The 23,118-nt window shown below is 42.5% G+C and overlaps 1 protein-coding gene and 1 long non-coding RNA gene across 3 annotated transcripts in view; one reads left to right on the top strand and one right to left on the bottom strand.

The window, feature by feature from the left end:
• Positions 1-1,138: 1,138 nt before the first annotated feature.
• On the top strand, positions 1,139-14,678 carry LOC147747161 (uncharacterized). 2 transcript variants are annotated; one of them, XR_015307506.1, is made up of 3 exons: positions 1,139-2,781; positions 3,913-6,357; positions 12,194-14,678. It is a non-coding gene; the product is annotated as an uncharacterized LOC147747161 (long non-coding RNA). The 2 variants fall into 2 exon arrangements; XR_015307505.1 differs by having other exon boundaries at positions 2,534-2,781; positions 3,522-6,357.
• Positions 12,418-23,118, bottom strand: part of LOC147747160 (sodium/glucose cotransporter 4-like) — a 752,240-nt gene continuing 741,539 nt past the window's right edge. The window contains exon 14 of the mRNA XM_086952402.1: positions 12,418-14,745. Within this exon, the coding sequence (XP_086808528.1) occupies positions 14,537-14,745 (209 nt within the window). The 3' untranslated portion in view covers positions 12,418-14,536. The remainder of the gene's footprint in view (positions 14,746-23,118) is intronic.

Raw genomic sequence — 23,118 nt, 5'->3', positions numbered from 1 at the left:
TTTTATTAGGAAGCGAAAGAAATAATGCGATGGTCCAGAGTATGCAAAAGTCTGAACAGAAGGGATTGAGGCTGAAATAATTGCTAATACAAACGTCTCCTGCCCCAGTGATGCAGCAAAACATGAAGAACAAGATGCCCTATATTGCAGGGTACCAGCAGGATCCATTGATTCTGAATATATGAGTTGAGAGGGAATAATTCACAAAGGCCGCACCTGAGGGGAAATATCATTACATGGTTGGAGGAGGCTTAGAGGTAGACCAAAGGGGTAAATACTTTGACAGAGAAAGATAGAGATACAGGGGCTACCCGTTCTAATCTACATTTCAATCTGTGGAAGTGCCAAACATACACCTGTCAGGAAAAGAAGTCCAAGTTGTAGGGATCAGTAAGAAACAAATTCTTAATCAGGTTACAGCAGATGTTCCAGTTAAAATTGGACAGATGTAATATAAGTACCAATTTACTTTGTGTGATTTAATCCCTTTGAATGTATTGGGAAGGGACTTGCTTCAAAATGAATAGTGTTGCAAATGAAACACAAGGTGAGGATTCTATGTTCAAGATACATGTATCATATTCAAGAGCTGAGTTATCACCACTTTTAACCAAATACAACAGGGCTCTGGATTAAAGACATGCAATTAAGGATAAGGTATGGGATTTTACTGGGAAAGATACTGGATTAATTAAAAGGGCAAAGCCAGTCAAAATAAAGATAAAATCAGATCCAATATTTCCTAGAACTAGACAATACAGGCTAACAAAAGAAGCAGAAAAGGGAATGAAACCAGTAATTGAAAAGGTTATTGAATAGGCAATTCTTCAGGAGGTACTTGATAAACCTTGTAACTCTGCCATGATGGGAATCAAAATGCTGAATGGCCAGTGTAGATTCATAGAGGATCTTTGCAAGATTAACAAGATTAACAAAATAGTGATACCATGTTGTCCAGTGGTACTGAATCCAGCAATGATTTTGTTTTATATTCCATCCAAAGCAGAATGGTATTTAGTCATTGACTTATTGCCAAGCATTATTTTCAATTCCTTGGCATGAGATATCGCACTTTCTTTTTGTCTTTCAATTTTTAAATAAAGTTCTTGTGTGGTGTGGAATCCCACAAGTGCATACGGAAAGTCCGCAAATTTTAAGTCAAATCTTGAAGAAATAACTAGAGAATTTGAAGTTTCCATGCATGTCAGCCATATTGCACTATTTTGATGACCTACTGGTCGCACCTAAGACAAAAGAAGGCTGCAAACTTGATACAATTGCCTTGTTAAATCATCTATCTGAAAATGGATTTAAGCTTTCCCAGGCAAAAATGAAGCATTGTAAAAAGGAAGTAATCTATCTTGGACAACCTGTTAAAAACTGTGTTAGAAAAGTCTCAAAAGAGCGTGTTTCTGCATTTCTGAAATGTAGTCAACCGACTACCCAAAGGTAGGTTTGGATGTGTTTCTTTGAAATACTGGGTACTGTCATCAGTAGATTCAAACTTTTCCTTGATTGCAAACATTTTTGTAGGGTTGACCTTTAATGCTGTCCAAGATGCGTTGCCATTTGATGTTGAATATATTGAAGGATTTAAGAAATTGAAAGAGGGCTTGTGTCATGCGCCCACACTTTGGATACCTAACTAAAATGTAATGTTTTTTTATGTTTAGCCATGATACAAATGCGATGTGCACTTTTGATTCTCACCCAGAAACCTGGAGGTTTAATGCGTCCAGTAACTCATCTTTCCGCTGGGTTTGATGCAGCAGCTGTAATTCTTCCTGATTGTTTGAAATTGGGTACAGCTGTTTTTATTGCTATTGAACAAAGTGACGAGATTGGTATGGACCATACTTTAATTGTATATGTTCCACATATGGCTGAAATTCTTTTGACCAGGACAATAACACAACATATAGGGAAACAGCCTTTACAACATAGTTGTTACATCGCATTACCTGCACAATGCGGACGTTACAACGACTGCATTGTTACAAAACAATGCCTTTACATCGCAAGTCATTAGATCGACTTGCTCTAAATGTCGCTCCAACCTAAGGAAAAGTATAATTTACTATTCTAGCGCCTTCCCTACTGTTGTGCAGGCTGGAGTTGGAATTGTAAATTATACAATTCCTAAGGTTTGAGCGCCGTCTAGAGCAAGTCAATATAATGACTTGTGTTGTAAAGGTATCACGTTCTAACAACACTGTTGTTGTAATGACCGTGTTGTAATGGAACGCAATGTTGTAGCATGCGTTGTAACATGCTATATCCAAGATATAACCAGCAGCAGACTGACTTGCTACAAGAAGATCATACTTGTAGTGGAGAACATCTCTATTAGGAGATACAATGTCTGGAACCCAGTGACACTGCTACCTATTTCAGGCAAGAGCTGTGAAGACAGGGAAATGATAATCAGATTGATGATGAACCAGATCATGACTGCAAAGAAGTGACTGAGTTGCGTGCAGAACCAAGACCAGACATTAAAGAGAAACCTTTGAAAATGGCTGATTTGACATTATTTTTTTTGTTTTTTGTTCTATACCCTAAGATGTAGCAATGAGAGCTGCCTATTTTGTGTGTTTTGTTTCCTGAAGCTTTAGAAGCATCCTCTCTGTCAACCATAACTGCAGCACAAGTGACAGTACTGGTTCAATTGACAAGAGCTTGCGGCTTATCAGAGAACTTGGAAGTAACAATTTATACAGATGGCCCACATGGTTTCTGAGCTCTCCGTGACTATGATCACCTATAGCGGTACAAAAGGGGGTGGTGATGGACGGAGCATCTGAACCAATCAAACACTCACACCCAGTCAACAGATGTACCGCTTTGTTCGCCATAAGTTGGCAGGGTATACTTAGATGTGACCCCTTGCTCACTTTGCCACTGGATTCATGCAAGCCTGGCCGAAGACGGCTGTAATGCCAGAATCCGGTCCTAGGAAGCTTGAATCCGGTCCAGGGAAGGCATGGCTTGGCAGTTCGGGCTGGACGGTTATCATGAAGCACAGGGTAAGACTGATTTGCATATGGCAATGTTTGAACTGGGGTGGCAGAGTCGGCTAAAGAACAGTGATGGATTAAACCCAGATCTGTCGACTGGGTGTGAGTGTTTGATTGGTTCAAATGCTGCGTCCATCACCACCCCTTTTTGTGCCGCTTTGTTCGCCATAAGTTGGCAGGGTATGCTCAGACGTGAGTCCCTTGCTCACTTTTCCACTGGATTCAAGCAAGCCTGGCTGAAGACGGCTGTAATGCAAGAAACCGGTCCTAGGAAGCTTGAATCTGGTCCAGGAAAGGCATGGCTTGGCAGTTCGGGCTGGACTGTTTCCATGAGGCACAGGGTCAGACTGATTTGCATATGGCCATGTCTGAACTGGGGAGGCAGAGTGGGCTAAAGAACGTTGATGGATTAAACCCAGATCTGTTGCTGGGGTGAGAGTGTTTGATTGGTTCAGATGCTCTGTCCATCCCCACCCCCTTTTGTACCGCTTTGTTTGCCATAAGTTGGCAGGGTATGCCAGACGTGAGTCCATTACTCACTTTGCCACTGGATTCAAGCAAGCCTGGCTGCAGACGGCTGTAATGCCAGAAACCGGTCCTAGGAAGCTTGAATCCGGTCCAGGGAAGGCATGGCGTGGCAGTTCGGGCTGGACTGTTCCCATGAGACACAAGGTCAGACCGATTTGCATATGTCCATGTCTGAACAGGGGTGGCAGAGTGGGCTAAAGAACGGTGATGGATTACGCCCAGATCTGTTGACTGGGTGTGAGTATTTTATTGGTTCAGATGCTCCATCCATCACCACCCCCTTTTGTACCGCTATGATCACCTATAGTCATAAAAGGGTTTATGACATCCTCAGGAGTCACACAAGCAAACAACATAAAGCCAAAAGAAATTGCTGTTGTTAAATGTATAGCCCATAAAATATGGAGAGTCTATGGACATGCTTGGAAGCAAGTATGCAGATTAGGTTGAAAAATATTTCGTGTTACGAGATGAAAGAGTTGTACAAGAGGGTGAAAATGGGGAGTAGAGAACTGATTCAATACAAAATGCAGATAATGCACATTTTGTGTTTATGGATTCAATGCAGACTTCTTAAGCTAACTGAGAGATTTGCAGGAGGTCGCCCCAGAAAATGAAAAATAAAAGTGGGAGAGACTAGGCTACAAGACATTTTATCAGGATTCGTATGTGAATGTTGAGCACAAATATGTCTTATACCTTTCTTCATGTTATTTCCAATGTACAAGTATTTGCACAACAGGACTATTAAAGATAGTCTGTTTAGAATATTCAAAAAGTACTACAAAAATACAGGATTTCAAAACAATGCTGAAGATGATTGATATGTCATTTGACTAATAAAAGGAAGAAAACTGCCACATTTATGAATCACATTGGCAAATTAGATGGCCCATTTACAATACTTTATTTAGATTCTAAACTGTAATGGTTTGAAGTGCTTCTTATTAATTATCTGCTTTTCTTCTGAATGAACTGAGTCATTTCCCACCAGAAGAGCAGATAGCCTTACAATGGCCACATTGCTCTTGAGGGAGTTGATACCCAGATTTGCCCTGCCAATTTCCATTGAGACTGATTATGGAACCCATTTGAAAATAATCAGCACAGCATTTGAGATCAACCAAAGATTACCTTGAATTATCAGTCATAATCTTCAGGAATAGTAGAGAGACCTAATGTCACTTTCAAGAGTAAACTGGCAGAAGTCTGTGCTTCAACTGATCTAAAGTGGCCTGATGCCCTTCCTTTTGTTCTGTTGAGCATGATAAGTACTGTTGAAAAATAACAGGTTTATCGCTCCAAGAAAATTATTATGGTAAGATCAATGAGGCTTGAATATGGTCCTTACGCTGCACATAGTTTAAATAACTGATGACATTGTGCTAGCTTATTTGAAAAATCTGGCTGATATGGATAAATCTGTCTCTAATCAGGTGAATATGGCAACAGAAGAATCCAAGGATTTTACATGTTGTTGGTCGCGGAAGCAGTTTATGAGTTAACTTCTTCAGAGTGAACCACACAGAGTCAGCTGCAAAGTCAAGGCCATAGCCAACCTTGAGTTCAGAGCATGAAATCCAGAAAGAGAGAGGAATGTTAGAGTTTGAAACTGGTAAAGATAAAAAGCATAAGCAAAGTCAGGTGGTGACGTTCAGGTTATTGAAAGCTCTGGCAAAGAAACTGAAATTCCTGAAATCCATTTTGAAAATGGAGATGAAATTGAAAAGCTGTCACAAAAGACAAAGGCATGATTGGCAGCAGGAAGTAGTAGTTTTTGATCCAAGCAGTAAACAGTTTCAGGTGAGGATAAACATTGCAAAGATGCCTAAAGGAAAGAAGAAGTTCGCAGTGAACAGAGCAGACAATGACAAAGCTGATTAGAGTTTAAGTTTGAGTTCAAATTTGATCACAAGTCAAAGTTCCTTGGAGAGTAAAGAACCTCTGACAAAGATTGATGCTGAGAGTGAAAATGTTGAGAATGATTTTCTAAGGATAAGGTATTGCAAAAGAAAGCAATGTGAATCAGAAGAAAAGCCCAAGAAATAAATAGATTCTGAAACTAGTTGAAGTGAATTATCAGTAGCCAAGAGATCAACGAGAAAAAGAGTTTCAAATTGAAAATATGCATCACATGTTAAGGTCTATTTAGCTACAACGTTAGAAGAGGAAGAAGATGAAGCTGTGTTAGATTATCATACTTTGGTGAATCAATGCCAGTGGAAGTTTGAGAGTGTATTAGAAACTCAGTTTCAAACAGAAAAGCCATCTTAAATTGAATAAAGGGACTTCTTGAGATAACATTTTAAGGCTGCTGTTGAACTAAGAGAACTGACACTTGAAACAAATTTGAAATTAACTTTTGGACAAACTTAGAGGATCATTTTTGAATTGTTGGTTTGATTATTGTTTTAATAGAAAAGAAGATTCATTCTATTTTTGTAAAAATAATTCTTGTTGATTTTGAGAATTTTACCACAATACTTAAAATACATTTTGTCTCAAGTGGGATATGCTTCAGATTGTGTCCAAAATGCTAAAGTTGAGATTACTGCTAAAGGTGGATTTAAGGGTAGTGTGTATAAAAAAGATTAGAGAATATGTAGGAATTATGAAGGTTAGCAGGTGTTACGTTTGTGCCTACCTTTGATATATATGTTGAATTTTTTATCCATGATAAATTTATATTTCCCTTATTTGACTGATTTTAGTGTGTCATTAGAGAATTTGCCTGTTAGAGAACACAACAGAGAAAGTAAATTTAGTCCAACTTTTAGAGTTATAGCGCAAGATAAGTATGATACTGACAGAGGTGTTGTGTTGCTTACTTCTGTACTGCTCCTTTAATCATACACATTCTTTCTTATGTCATTACTGAATGTGGAATGTTACATATGTCATGTTGATGTGCATCCTTTGTAAGAGTCAGTTATTCATTGATGCTGATCTATGCTGGATTACTTGTACTGTGCTCTTCGATTAAATAAGCATCTACCTTAACCTTCCTTGGATTCATCTTCATTTCACTGGCGACGGGATTCGAAGAGCAGAACCCACGTGGGATACCTGATCTAATTTAAAAAATTTAATTTGGTTACCTCATTTTACTGAGAAGGACGTTAAACAACTCTTGGACATGGTAATTATACAAAGTATTATTACTATTTACTTTTGGATTAACCTTATGTGCTTGAGCATATTTTAATTTCGTGCATTTTTTAAATACGAGCTGTTTTGGGCGAAAACAAAAACAAGAAGATTGCCATTAACTTCTTCGTCTTAATTTAAACTATGGGCCTAACAGAAATGACAATTTTGTTCGTGTGATCGAAAATTAAAGGATAGAGCTCTTTACCGTTTTTTTGTAAAGAAGTGTTTTGTTGCTATAGCGTTTTGCCGTTATTATCATTACGCATTGCAACTCGCATCTCAGCTCGCTCCAACGCTCGCACCATTTCCAAAAGTAAACAATTCTTTCTGTCAGTGACGAACTTGGCGCATTGCTGTTCTACTGCTACGACGTTCCGCATTGAATGCTGGGAGTTTGCGTGTGACGTGACACGTTGCAGCGTCATAGCGGCCATTTTGGTAAAACCTGAAGTCGCGGACACATTCGTTTTAAGGAATCACATTAACATCGAACTAATTACTTTAGCGCTTGAAGAAACGGAGAGACAAATTTAATTATTTCAACAGCGGATTACCATTAACGGTGATTCGCACACCTTGTCCTACCTTATCAGCGCGTTACCATCGACGGTGACTCGCACACCTTGTGATTTTGGAGAGAAGATTAAACAATTTCAACAGCGAGTTACCATTAACGGTGATTCGCACACCTTCTCCTACCTTATCAGCGCGTTGCCATCGACGGTGATTCGCACACCTTGTGATTTTTATATATAATTATTTATTTACAGTATCCTTGTTTAATGATTGTTAACACTGTGTGATATTATTTTACCAGCATAACTTCGTATAAATTGTGTTCTAGCACAGTTAGTGATAAAATTTAAAGTACTTAGTCCAGCATTTTTCTCATTTTAAATTTTAAATTATTGTGGCATTAGGTTTAAATTAGGATGACTCAGCCTAACTACAATATTAGCCCTCCTCAGGCATTTTGGGTTTCTGGTAATGAACCACCACTTAAGTGGTTGGAATGGAAGCCTTATTTTTCCAATTACATAGATGCATTAGATGAGGATGGAAAAATGTCTCATGCTCAGAAAAAGAGACTTCTTCTCCATTCCTTAGGTCCTGTTGATTTAAAGGTATATGAAACTATGACTAAACCCTCCTTTCCAGGTGATTTAAATGCTTATATGTTAGCGCTTTTACACTTAGACACATACTTTGCTCCTAAAGTGTGTATTGGCGTAACAAGATTCAAATTTTTTTCAAGAAAACAGACTAAAGATGAGAACATTGATCATTTTCTCGCTGACCTTAAAAAACTATCTTTAGACTGTAAATTTGGTGTTCTACAAGAAGAATTAATTAGAGACCAAATTGTTATGCATTCTTTTAATGCTTCCATACAAGACAGACTATGGATAAATGGAGATTCTCCTTTAGATGATATTCTTGCAATTGCACGCAAAGCTGAGATGTCTGGCAGGTGCGCAAATGTGATTAAGAATGATAATGTTGCTCCGACTAATGAGGTAGTCGGGAAAATAAATGCCACTGATAAAAAGAGGTTTAGCTATAACTCTAGGCAATCTTTTAGCTCTAATAACAAGTCTTTCTCAACTAAACATCCTCAATCTTCTTCGAATTTTAAACCTAAGTGTTACAGATGCAACAGTTTAGAGCATTTGGCTGATTTCAGAGGGTGTCCTGGCATGAAAGCTAAATGTTCTAGTTGTGGTTTAAAAGGTCATTTAACAAAAGCATGCAACAGGAAAAAGAAGAGTAAAGTAAATTTTTTGAATGACATTGATGAGGAAGAAAACTTGGAGAATGACGTAGAGGATAATCTAGTAATGAATGTTCATGATAAGCTAGTTTTAAGGATAAGAGATGAAGACATGATTAACAAACCTATTTGTACAATGAGTATTGGTGGAGTAGTGGTCAAAATCTATGCTGATTCGGGCTCACCTTATACCATTGTTAATGAAGAAATGTGGAAATCTTGTTTTATCCAACATGTTGGTGAAAAGTTATTGCCATCAGATATCCACCCAGAAGGTTATATGGGAGACCCTATTTCTATCCTGGGTTTTCGCTGGTTTGTTTTCAGGTTCAAGGATAGAGAGTGTAGAGGAAAGCTTTATATTTCCAAGAAAGGACCACCTGTTTTAGGGTGGTTCGACCAAAACAACTTCACATTATCTTAGATCCTAATAGTAAAGAACAAGTTTTAGTAGTGGATGATTGTTCTGTTGTTACTGATAGCATTTTAAAGAAATTTCCGAAAGTTTTTAGTAAAACTTTATGAAATTTAATTGGTTTTGAACATAAGATTATATTAAAAGATGATGCTTGTCCTAAGGTACACAAGTGTAGGAATGTACCTATCTTAGTGAGAGATGAGGTCAGTAAAGAACTGGATAAACTTGTTTCTACTGACATTATTGAACCTATTGAGGCAAGTGAATGGGTTTCGCCAATTGTCGTCGCGAGACGAAGCAATGGTAAAATAGGATTGTGTGTAGACCTGAGATATTTGAACAACAATATTGTGGTTGACAAGTTCCCACTTCCTAAAATCAATGAGATGGTCTCTAGTATTGGTAATGCACAATGGTTTTCTACTATTGACCTCTCGTCTGCATACCACCAGATTTCTCTGTGCCCTGAATCAATGAAGTTTACATCCTTTGTGACACCTTTTGGTTGCTTCCGTTATAAACGCATGCCCTTTGGCTTAGCTTCAGCAGCTGCGGTTTTCCAACGGCTAATGTATCAATTATTTAAGGGAGAAAAAGGTGTCAGATTCTTTCAGGACGACACTCTTGTTTTTGGAGATGATGAAAATGAGCATTTATCAAGGTTGCATAAGGTTTTGAATATTCTTGAGGGCAAGGGTCTTACTGTTGAACATTCTAAATGTACATTTGCTCAGAAGAGTGTAACTTACCTGGGCCACATCATCGACGCTGAGGGGGTTAAACCTAAACCTTTATTGGTTTCAGCTATCTCTGAGGCTCCTGTGCCTACAAGTAAGGATGATATTAAGTCATTCCTAGGAATGGTTGAGTTTTGCTCTAAATATGTTCCTAATTTTGCGAGTGTTTCATACAATATTCGACAACTTTTAAAGAAGGGAGTGAAGTTTGAATGGTCTAAGTCTTGTGATGAAGACTTCATGAATATTAAAAAGGCTATTGCCCAAACCACTGCTCTACACAGTTTCGATCCATCTTTAGAGAATGTTATTACTACTGACGCTAGTAATAAAGGTCTTGGAGCTGTTTTGGTGCAAATTGATGAGAAAGGGAAGGAAAATGTAATAGCCTATGCCTCTAGATCTCTTTCTCCTTGTGAATAAAAGTACCCTATAATAGAAAGGGAGGCTTTAGCTTGTGCCTGGGCGCTTGATCATTTTAAGTCCTTCGTGTGGGGCAAAATGTGTTTATTACGCAGCGACCACAAACCATTGGTAAAGATTTTGACTACCGAAGGAGTTATCAATGCTTCTGCTCGCCTTGCTAGGATTTCCATGAGGTTACAGAATTTAATTTACAAGATTGTTTATGTACCAGGTAAAAGCAACGTTCTTGCCGATTTTCTGTCAAGGATGCCCGTAATGTTAGAGGAAGTTGATAGTAATGATTGGAATGAATTGCAAATAGCATATGTTCATGATGAAGGACTTTCAGCCTTCAGCAAGGAAGAATGGAATACGGAGTACTTAGCTGATGAATGCTTACAGAAGGTGATTTCCTACACAGTTGAGGGTTGGCCAGATAAAAAAGATGTTCTAGATGATAATTTAAGACCTTTTTGGGAGATTAGGTCTGAACTCTCTGTTACTCATGAGACCTTATTAAGGGGTGAAAGAATTGTTCCTCCTGGAGGGTTGCGTGAAGGAATCATTGAACTTTGCCATGAAGGTCACCCTGGGATCGTAAGATCTAAATCCTTAGTAAAGAATTTGTTCTGGTGGCCCGGTTGTGATTCTCAAATAGAAAAGATTGTTAGAGACTGTACCATTTGTGCTTCTGCAGACAAAACCTTGCGTACCTTCCGTCCTCCTATGTTGGAGTGTTCTCCTCCTGAATCTACTTGGGAATCTGTTGCTGTGGACATTATGGGTCCTATTCAAGATCAGGATGGTTCTCAGCGGTATTTAATTGTTATCATTGATTTGTTTTCTAAATGGCCGGTTGTTAAGGTAGTAGAGAGAGCAGCTACTGATTCTGTTTTAAGTTTTTTGGATGAAACTTTTGTTACTGAGGGTATTCCTTCTTGCATTCTCACCGATAATGGTGTTCAGTTCTTATCTGTAAAAGCGAAAAGATATTTCAGCAAACTTGGTATTAGGCATAGAACTACGTCTCTTTATAATCCTGGTGGCAACGGTGTAGTGGAACGTTTTAACAGGGTACTGAAAAATACTATTCAACTTTCTATTAGTAATAATTTGGATTGGCCAACTCAAGTTGGGAAAGTTGTTTGGAATTATCGTATTACTGTAAATGATTCTACTGGTATTTCTCCTTTTGTCCTAATGAAGGGTAGGAACCCACGTTCTAAAACCATTCCCACTTGGTTATTTTCAGGTGAAATTGATCCCTATTCAAAGGATTTAGTTAAGGCACGGTTAGTTCAGGTCCATGACAAAAGTAAAAAATATCATGATTTGAAGCATGGATCAAAAGAGGTTATAATAAATGTTGGTGTTTGGGTTAGAATTAAAAAACCTTTTAAGGTACAGAAAGGCGAGTCTACCTTTTCTGAACCTTTTCAAGTAATGGACATTTTAAAGAATTCTGTTAAACTTAGTAATGGGAAAGTTTGGAACTTAAGTAGAGTTGCCAGGTGTAATCTGAGTTGCTCTCCTAGGCTTGAAGTTCCTAACCACATGTGGAAACCTGAAGATTTGGATGTCGATGACTCTAATGGCAACAAGAATTTTCTTAACAATTCTGGAGTGGTTAGTTGTCCAAGTTTGTGTGAGGTCCCTGATTCTAGTGTGGTTGTTACTGAAAGCGATAACTTAAATTCTTCTAGCAATATCTCTGAGGATTCGGTTGTCACTCCTATGGAAGATTGTTTTGTTTCTGGTGAGGATTCTACTCTCCGCCATTCCTCAAGGAAGAGGGTGGTTCCTTTGTGGCTTAAAGATTATATCACTAACAATAGTTAAGGGTTTATCACAAATTTTTGGTAATTTTTGGTAGTAGTTGTTTTTTCACTTATTGTATGTTTTCTTATTCTTTTTTTAATTTTTTTTATTTTATTATTAGATAGGGGGATGTGTTGTGTTGCTTACTTCTGTACTGCTCCTTTAATCATACACATTCTTTCTTATGTCATTACTGAATGTGGAATGTTACATATGTCATGTTGATATGCATCCTTTGTAAGAGTCAGTTATTCATTGATGCTGATCTATGCTGGATTACTTGTACTGTGCTCTTCGATTAAATAAGAATCTACCTTAACCTTCCTTGGATTCATCTTCATTTCAAGAGGTCGAAGTTATGTGTTTTGACTAGTGAGGAGAATAATTGTATCAGTGAATATAATAAGATAGGAGTAAAGGTTGTAAGTAACTTGGAAATAACTGAAGCTCCAACCTGCAGCTCCATCTTTTGAACATTGGAGGACAAAGATGTATAATTTATTTAATCTTGAGTTTAGTTTATATTCTGTTAAAGGGGTGAAGAAACGTGAAATTGGTATCAAAATATGGGGATTTTTGCTGAGCATATGCATGTTTGAAGTGGTACAAATGGAGATATTAACTGTTTTTTGGTCAAGATACTGTGGAATAATACAATATAATTAAAAAAAAGAAAAGAACTGAAGCTTTCATTAGAACAGGTGAAAGAAGAAGATGAATTTAGATTGTTGGGTGTACATGCTAGGCTGAGAACAGAAGAGGAAATAAGAGGTGAATTATGTATGTTGAGGTGTAGTTCTTCAATGAGAGTTAAGGTAGAATCTGTAGGAAAGAGTGTGTGTGATAGAACCTATGAAATTAGTGGAGTCTTTTTGCTTGATGGAGAATCTATTTTTAGGGGAAGTTATTATTTCTGTGGAAAAATTGCTTATTTTATTTTGCCAAGAAATTGGGTTGGCTCATGTTACTTAGCCTTAGGGTCTCCTAGAGTTTATCCTGTTGATGAATTAGATAATGAACACAGTTTGGGAATAGTGAGACATACTTTTGGACAAGTAGTGTGAGTCATGTTAGGTGCTATAATTCATTCTGTGGGGGTGGCAATGAAAGATGTGAAAATTAGGCGCTTGTCTACTGTTGTGGATAGGCTTGCAGTAGATACAGCAATTTCATTTAAGCTAGTAAATTTAGAAATTGTAGCCATTAAGGCTATGGTGATGCACAATTGTCTTGCATTAGATGTTATTCTGGTAAAAGAGTCTGTAACTAATAAAAGCCAAGAGGTTTTTATCATTATTCCTGACAGTAGTAGAAATATTGATTATTTTGTTACTAACCTTTTGCATACGATTAGGTCTTTTGAAGAAACTGGTTTATGGAAGACTGTAGGTTCATGTTTAGTGAGTTGGTGAAGAGTTTTGGTGAGGTTGGAGAATGGCTAGGTAATTTATTTAGAAATGCGTTTCAGGCTTTAGTAACCCATATAACTATCATAACAATCTGAACATTTATTCTGTTTCTTTTGCTGAAATATTTTGAGTGTATGATTAGTGTATATATGAAAACAAAGATAAAGGTGAAAAGGAAAAGATCAATACAGATGGAATTGGAGCATCTCAATTATCATGTCTACAAAAAGATGAAAATGGTACAATGGAGGGAGAGTCTCAAAACAACTAAAGATGATGACCGACATCTACTAACTGATGACTGATTAATAAAGTTTATTAGTTGGTTTTAGTGATTATTAAAAAATATTCAGAGGAGGGAATTTGTCAAAGCTTTTTTATAAATGTGCAGTACTGCTTGACACATAATTTTTAAATACTAATGATTTTTATGATGATTATAGTAGCAAGTTTGTTATTAGTGTAATTTAGTTAAGCCGCATTTTTTCAGAGACAGCATTTAGTTAATACGGATCCTGTTTTGGTGTTTTGTCCATTTTGCTCTTGCTCATTACCCCTCCCAAACAATGTCTCCTGTGTTTTTTTATCTCTCATAGTCTTACCTCAGCACAGCCCACTGTGATGGAATTGGCTTCCTTAGAGAGAATGCATTTTGAATGACATTTTCTTGCATGTATCATTATGAAAGACACTTCCACTGAAAGTTCACATGTAGGCTTGCTGAAATACACTACTGTATTAATCATAGTTTGAAAATGTTTCATATTGTGTTGTACATCTCTGGACTGTGCTGTTGCTGAAGAAGCTGATGGAGTATTCTGTGTACTTAAAAATGGGTTAGTGTTATATTTACGCTCATGAAGATCATTATTATGATTTGCTTAATGTGTTATCACTAATCTTACCATCCTAAATTTGCCTATTACTTATTCATAAAACGTGTATAAAAACCCTTGGTTTTCAGGGTGCGCCAGAGACTTTTCTTGATCTACTAGTAACACTGTCCATTTATTGAGGGACTTCCCTTTCCATTAGAGGCAGTTTTTATTACATGGTGTTGCCTATTGAAACTAATTCGGGTTTATTGCTATCTTCTCTTTATCTGAGCTTTCAAGGCATATATTTTGCATTTCTCTGTATCGCCAATTTTGGGATTTTGCAATGAAACCCTTTAACATTTCATTGATCTAGAACTCTAGATGATCAAAATTACAGGAGCCGAGTTGTCAGAGGTACTTTTTGGGGTGAACATATTGGGGTTTGGCTCTCACAGTAACCTCTTATCATGCAAAATACCCCCAGAGAAAAATATTAATAGTCAGAAGAATGATCATATTTATATTACAAACTGTCCTCCAACGTGGGATTTCCTTGATGCTGGTAAGTTTCCTTTCCTGTTCTGCTTGCTCTTCTTTGGTTAATTTCACAGTGGGAGTCACAGATATGCCACAAATCCAGAAGTATGTTCTCTTCCACCAAGGATAATCAGCAGCTATGAAAATATTTGGAGGAAGAAGATTTAGAATAAATTCATAGACTATGGCACAATCACCCATATTTTATACTGTTTGCTGCCTCATTGTTTTTATGAAGCATCAATGCATAAAATGGTTCTTCATCCAAGCAAATCTGTGAATGATACGTACTGCTATAGGGGTTGAAATAACAAGCATTTTCCACCCAGTGCTTTGCTATGATAGGTGATATGTTTTCACTTTTTTGGACTGTCAGCGTAATTCTGTAACATCCAATATATATTGCATAATTTGAACCAGAAAGGAGATGCTGCTGCAGTTTAAGTGCCACAGTTCTCTCCAAACTATTGTATGTATCTATGTATTAATACTTCTGTAATCTGACTTCAAATTGTAGAGTGATCCAATCTCATTCATACTGAGAGCAAACTGGGAGCTTGAACAATAGGAAAACCATGGGAGCATACACAATGTGGTCCACTCATGTGAGTTACTTTATTCACATTTTAAGTGTGAAAAAGGTACTTTTCTACCACTTATTCTAGATGGTCTGTGGTGCAGAAGGATTAACTGTTTTCAGTTTAGTACTCAAACAAACTCCAGTCTCTTCCTTTCTCCAAACCCTAACTAACCCTGATTAATTAAGTGAAAAAAGTTTACTTAGACCCTGATCTAATAAGCAATGACACATTCCATATCTGTAGCTTTTATCTTATATAAATATTGCAATAAAAAACTTTTTATGATTGTATAAATTTACGCCTCAAAGTAATAAAATATATACAGTCATCATCATATAGCTTATTTTGCATTTCAATGAACCTTTAAAACATGCAATCCATTAACAACAACAGTTATAAGCATGGTAGACATACAGAAAAAAACTGTAAAAAGAGAACTTCAGTTGTTAGAACCAACTGAATGTTAAACTATTTACATAAATTGCTTGTGCATCCATAGGGCCATCAGTATATTTATAAAAACTTTTTGGGGGAAATTCAGGGGCATATTACCAACAACTAGCGATAATTATCGCTATGTTGGTTTAGAGGCGGTATTTTTATCGCCGAGCTGCGGCAATTTTTATCGCTTAGGAACCTTGCTATTATCAAGGTATATCTCCTAAGCGATAAAAATCGGCCGAAATGCATGAATATCGCTGAAAGGTCAGCGATATTCATGCATTACTGAGCTAATGCTCTTAGCCATGTTATCCACCTCCAAATGGATAACATGGCTAAGAACTGCTCAGGGGCAGGTGTTAGCTTTTGGAGATATTCTGCACCTGCTCCCACGCTCCCTGACCCCCAGAACTGGAAGCGCCTCACTCCACCTCGCAGCTGCAGCCTGGTATCGTAGCGCTCAGTGTAATCACCAACTCGCATTGCTAAAGATCACTATTGTAGCACCTGGCATCGTAGCGCTTTGCTGCTGTTAATTGATTCGGTATTTTGTGGACTGGATTTAAATATTAACTGCAAGACTCCCACCCGCATCGCCTGCAATAACATTTGTGCCTGATTGTACCGCTATCACTGCCCGGATCCTAGCGCTATTCCGGCTGTGCCCCTGTCTAGCTTTAGATTTGCGCTGCCATTTTGTGATTGTAACTATTGGCCAGTCTCTTCCCCGCTCCCGCCTCCCAGCTGACCCCCCTCCCACTGATACAGTAGGCCTGCCCCAACTGAGCTAGCTCTGTGACCATCTTCGCTCGCACCGAAGCGGTCGCTCCCACGCTCCCTGACCCCCAGAACTGGAAGCGCCTCACTCCACCTCGCAGCTGCAGCCTGGTATCGTAGCGCTCGGTGCAATCACCAACTCGCATTGCTACAGATCACTATTGTAGCGCCTGCCATCGTAGCGCTTTGCTGCTGTTAATTAATTCTGTATTTTGCGGACTGGATTTAAATATTAACTGCTAGACTGCCGCCCACATCGCCTGCAATAACATTTGTGCCTGATTGTACCGCTATCACTGCCCGGATCCTAGCGCTATTCCGGCTGTGCCCCTGTCTCGCTTTAGATTTGCGCTGCCATTTTGTGATTGTAACTATTGGCCAGTCTCTTCCCCGCTCCCGCCTCCCAGCTGACCCCCCTCCCACTGATACAGTAGGCCTGCCCCATCTGAGCTAGCGCTGTGACCATCTTCGCTCGCACCGAAGCGGTCGCTCCCACGTTCCCTGACCCCCAGAACTGGAAGCGCCTCACTCCACCTCGCAGCTGCAGCCTGGTATCGTAGCGCTCGGTGTAATCACCAACTCGCATTGCTAAAGATCACTATTGTAGCGCCTGGCATTGTAGCGCTTTGCTGCTGTTAATTAATTCTGTATTTTGCGGACTGGATTTAAATATTAACTGCTAGACTGCCGCCCGCATCGCCTGCAATAACATTTGTGCCTGATTGTGCCGCTATCACTGCCCGGATCCTAGCGCTATTCCGGCTGTGCCCCTGTCTTGCTTTAGATTTGCGCTGCCATTTTGTGATTGTAACTATTGGCCAGTCTCTTCCCAGCTCCCGCCTCCCAGCTGACCCCCCTCCCACTGATACAGTAGGCCTGCCCCATCTGAGCTAGCTCTGTGACCATCTTTGCTCGCACCGAAGCGGTCGCTCCCACGCTCCCTCACCCCCAGAACTGGAAGCGCCTCACTCCACCTCGCAGCTGCAGACTGGTATCGTAGTGCTCGGTGTAATCACCAACTCGCATTGCTAAAGATCACTATTGTAGCGCCTGGCATCGTAGCGCTTTGCTGCTGTTAATTAATTCTGTATTTTGCGGACTGGATTTAAATATTAACTGCTAGACTGCTGCCCGCATCGCCTGCAATAACATTTGTGCCTGATTGTACCGCTATCACTTCCCGGATCCTAGCGCTATTCCGGCTGTGCCCCTGTCTCGCTTTAGATTTGCGCTGCCATTTTATGATTGTAACTATTGGCCAGTCTCTTCCCCGCTCCTGCCTCCCAGCTGACCCCCCTCCCACTGATACAGTAGGCCTGCCCCATCTGAGCTAGCGCTGTGACCATCTTCGCTCGCACCGAAGCGGTCGCTCCCACGCTCCCTGACCCCCAGAACTGGAAGCGCCTCACTCCACCTCGCAGCTGCAGCCTGGTATCGTAGCACTCGGTGTAATCACCAACTCGCATTGCTAAAGATCACTATTGTAGCGCCTGGCATCGTAGCGCTTTGCTGCTGTTAATTAATTCTGTATTTTGCGGACTGGATTTAAATATTAACTGCTAGACTGCCGCCCGCATCGCCTGCAATAACATTTGTGCCTGATTGTACCGCTATCACTGCCCGGATCTAAGCGCTATTCCGGCTGTGCCCCTGTCTCGCTTTAGATTTGCGCTGCCATTTTGTGATTGTAACTATTGGCCAGTCTCTTCTCCGCTCCCGCCTCCCAGCTGACCCCCCTCCCACTGATACAGTAGGCCTGCCCCATCTGAGCTAGCGCTGTGACCATCTTCGCTCGCACCGAAGCAGTCGCTCCCACGTTCCCTGACCCCCAGAACTGGAAGCGCCTCACTCCACCTCGCAGCTGCAGCCTGGTATCGTAGCGCTCGGTGTAATCACCAACTCGCATTGCTAAAGATCACTATTGTAGCACCTGGCATCGTAGCGCTTTGCTGCTGTTAATTGATTCGGTATTTTGTGGACTGGATTTAAATATTAACTGCTAGACTCCCGCCCGCATCGCCTGCAATACCATTTGTGCCTGATTGTACCACTATCACTGCCCGGATCCTAGCGCTATTCCGGCTGTGCCCCTGTCCTGCTTTAGATTTGCGCTGCCATTTTGTGATTGTAACTATTGGCCAGTCTCCTCCCCGCTCCCGCCTCCCAGCTGACCCCCCTCCCACTGATACAGTAGGCCTGCCCCATCTGAGCTAGCGCTGTGACCATCTTTGCTCACACCGAAGCGGTCGCTCCCATGCTCCCTCACCCCCAGAACTGGAAGCGCCTCACTCCACCTCGCAGCTGCAGCCTGGTATCGTAGTGCTCGGTGTAATCACCAACTCGCATTGCTAAAGATCACTATTGTAGCGCCTGGCATCGTAGCGCTTTGCTGCTGTTAATTTATTCTGTATTTTGCGGACTGGATTTAAATATTAACTGCTAGACTGCTGCCCGCATCGCCTGCAATAACATTTGTGCCTGATTGTACCGCTATCACTTCCCGGATCCTAGCGCTATTCCGGCTGTGCCCCTGTCTCGCTTTAGATTTGCGCTGCCATTTTATGATTGTAACTATTGGCCAGTCTCTTCCCCGCTCCTGCCTCCCAGCTGACCCCCCTCCCACTGATACAGTAGGCCTGCCCCATCTGAGCTAGCGCTGTGACCATCTTCGCTCGCACCGAAGCGGTCGCTCCCACGCTCCCTGACCCCCAGAACTGGAAGCGCCTCACTCCACCTCGCAGCTGCAGCCTGGTATCGTAGCACTCGGTGTAATCACCAACTCGCATTGCTAAAGATCACTATTGTAGCGCCTGGCATCGTAGCGCTTTGCTGCTGTTAATTAATTCTGTATTTTGCGGACTGGATTTAAATATTAACTGCTAGACTGCCGCCCGCATCGCCTGCAATAACATTTGTGCCTGATTGTACCGCTATCACTGCCCGGATCTAAGCGCTATTCCGGCTGTGCCCCTGTCTCGCTTTAGATTTGCGCTGCCATTTTGTGATTGTAACTATTGGCCAGTCTCTTCTCCGCTCCCGCCTCCCAGCTGACCCCCCTCCCACTGATACAGTAGGCCTGCCCCATCTGAGCTAGCGCTGTGACCATCTTCGCTCGCACCGAAGCAGTCGCTCCCACGTTCCCTGACCCCCAGAACTGGAAGCGCCTCACTCCACCTCGCAGCTGCAGCCTGGTATCGTAGCGCTCGGTGTAATCACCAACTCGCATTGCTAAAGATCACTATTGTAGCACCTGGCATCGTAGCGCTTTGCTGCTGTTAATTGATTCGGTATTTTGTGGACTGGATTTAAATATTAACTGCTAGACTCCCGCCCGCATCGCCTGCAATACCATTTGTGCCTGATTGTACCACTATCACTGCCCGGATCCTAGCGCTATTCCGGCTGTGCCCCTGTCCTGCTTTAGATTTGCGCTGCCATTTTGTGATTGTAACTATTGGCCAGTCTCCTCCCCGCTCCCGCCTCCCAGCTGACCCCCCTCCCACTGATACAGTAGGCCTGCCCCATCTGAGCTAGCGCTGTGACCATCTTTGCTCACACCGAAGCGGTCGCTCCCATGCTCCCTCACCCCCAGAACTGGAAGCGCCTCACTCCACCTCGCAGCTGCAGCCTGGTATCGTAGTGCTCGGTGTAATCACCAACTCGCATTGCTAAAGATCACTATTGTAGCGCCTGGCATCGTAGCGCTTTGCTGCTGTTAATTTATTCTGTATTTTGCGGACTGGATTTAAATATTAACTGCTAGACTGCTGCCCGCATCGCCTGCAATAACATTTGTGCCTGATTGTACCGCTATCACTGCCCGGATCCTAGCGCTATTCCGGCTGTGCCCCTGTCTCGCTTTAGATTTGCGCTGCCATTTTGTGATTGTAACTATTGGCCAGTCTCTTCCCCGCTCCTGCCTCCCAGCTGACCCCCCTCCCACTGATACAGTAGGCCTGCCCCATCTGAGCTAGCGCTGTGACCATCTTCGCTCGAACCGAAGCGGTCGCTCCCACGCTCCCTGACCCCCAGAACTGGAAGCGCCTCACTCCACCTCGCAGCTGCAGCCTGGTATCGTAGCACTCGGTGTAATCACCAACTCGCATTGCTAAAGATCACTATTGTAGCGCCTGGCATCGTAGCGCTTTGCTGCTGTTAATTAATTCTGTATTTTCCGGACTGGATTTAAATATTAACTGCTAGACTGCTAGACTGCCGCCCGCATCGCCTGCAATAACATTTGTGCCTGATTGTACCGCTATCACTGCCCGGATCTAAGCGCTATTCCGGCTGTGCCCCTGTCTCGCTTTATATTTGCGCTGCCATTTTGTGACTGTAACTATTGGCCAGTCTCTTCCCCGCTCCCGCCTCCCAGCTGACCCCCCTCCCACTGATACAGTAGGCCTGCCCCATCTGAGCTAGCGCTGTGACCATCTTCACTCGCACCGAAGCGGTCGCTCCCACGTTCCCTGACCCCCAGAACTGGAAGCGCCTCACTCCACCTCGCAGCTGCAGCCTGGTATCGTAGCGCTCGGTGTAATCACCAACTCGCATTGCTAAAGATCACTATTGTAGCGCCTGGCATCGTAGCGCTTTGCTGCTGTTAATTAATTCTGTATTTTGCGGACTGGATTTAAATATTAACTGCTAGACTGCAGCCCGCATCGCCTGCAATAACATTTGTGCCTGATTGTGCCGCTATCACTGCCCGGATCCTCGCGCTATTCCGGCTGTGCCCCTGTCTCGCTTTAGATTTGCGCTGCCATTTTGTGATTGTAACTATTGGCCAGTCTCTTCCCCGCTCCCGCCTCCCAGCTGACCCCCCTCCCACTGATACAGTAGGCCTGCCCCATCTGAGATAGCGCTGTGACCATCTTTGCTCGCACCGAAGCGGTCGCTCCCACGCTCCCTCACCCCCAGAACTGGAAGCGCCTCACTCCACCTCGCAGCTGCAGCCTGGTATCGTAGTGCTCGGTGTAATCACCAACTCGCATTGCTAAAGATCACTATTGTAGCGCCTGGCATCGTAGCGCTTTGCTGCTGTTAATTAATTCTGTATTTTGCGGATTGGATTTAAATATTAACTGCTAGACTGCTGCCCGCATCGCCTGCAATAACATTTGTGCCTGATTGTACCGCTATCACTGCCCGGATCCTAGCGCTATTCCGGCTGTGCCCCTGTCTCGCTTTAGATTTGCGCTGCCATTTTGTGATTGTAACTATTGGCCAGTCTCTTCCCCGCTCCTGCCTCCCAGCTGACCCCCCTCCCACTGATACAGTAGGCCTGCCCCATCTGAGCTAGCGCTGTGACCATCTTCGCTCGAACCGAAGCGGTCGCTCCCACGCTCCCTGACCCCCAGAACTGGAAGCGCCTCACTCCACCTCGCAGCTGCAGCCTGGTATCGTAGCACTCGGTGTAATCACCAACTCGCATTGCTAAAGATCACTATTGTAGCGCCTGGCATCGTAGCGCTTTGCTGCTGTTAATTAATTCTGTATTTTCCGGACTGGATTTAAATATTAACTGCTAGACTGCTAGACTGCCGCCCGCATTGCCTGCAATAACATTTGTGCCTGATTGTACCGCTATCACTGCCCGGATCTAAGCGCTATTCCGGCTGTGCCCCTGTCTCGCTTTATATTTGCGCTGCCATTTTGTGACTGTAACTATTGGCCAGTCTCTTCCCCGCTCCCGCCTCCCAGCTGACCCCCCTCCCACTGATACAGTAGGCCTGCCCCATCTGAGCTAGCGCTGTGACCATCTTCACTCGCACCGAAGCGGTCGCTCCCACGTTCCCTGACCCCCAGAACTGGAAGCGCCTCACTCCACCTCGCAGCTGCAGCCTGGTATCGTAGCGCTCGGTGTAATCACCAACTCGCATTGCTAAAGATCACTATTGTAGCGCCTGGCATCGTAGCGCTTTGCTGCTGTTAATTAATTCTGTATTTTGCGGACTGGATTTAAATATTAACTGCTAGACTGCAGCCCGCATCGCCTGCAATAACATTTGTGCCTGATTGTGCCGCTATCACTACCCGGATCCTCGCGCTATTCCGGCTGTGCCCCTGTCTCGCTTTAGATTTGCGCTGCCATTTTGTGATTGTAACTATTGGCCAGTCTCTTCCCCGCTCCCGCCTCCCAGCTGACCCCCCTCCCACTGATACAGTAGGCCTGCCCCATCTGAGATAGCGCTGTGACCATCTTTGCTCGCACCGAAGCGGTCGCTCCCACGCTCCCTCACCCCCAGAACTGGAAGCGCCTCACTCCACCTCGCAGCTGCAGCCTGGTATCGTAGTGCTCGGTGTAATCACCAACTCGCATTGCTAAAGATCACTATTGTAGCGCCTGGCATTGTAGCGCTTTGCTGCTGTTAATTAATTCTGTATTTTGCGGACTGGATTTAAATATTAACTGCTAGACTGCCGCCCGCATCGCCTGCAATAACATTTGTGCCTGATTGTGCCGCTATCACTGCCCGGATCCTAGCGCTATTCCGGCTGTGCCCCTGTCTTGCTTTAGATTTGCGCTGCCATTTTGTGATTGTAACTATTGGCCAGTCTCTTCCCCGCTCCCGCCTCCCAGCTGACCCCCCTCCCACTGATACAGTAGGCCTGCCCCATCTGAGATAGCGCTGTGACCATCTTTGCTCGCACCGAAGCGGTCGCTCCCACGCTCCCTCACCCCCAGAACTGGAAGCGCCTCACTCCACC

Source organism: Lissotriton vulgaris, chromosome 1_1 (assembly GCF_964263255.1).
Source record: "Lissotriton vulgaris chromosome 1_1, aLisVul1.2, whole genome shotgun sequence".
Lineage (NCBI taxonomy): Eukaryota > Metazoa > Chordata > Amphibia > Caudata > Salamandridae > Lissotriton > Lissotriton vulgaris.
This window is presented reverse-complemented; position numbering and strand designations above follow the sequence as displayed.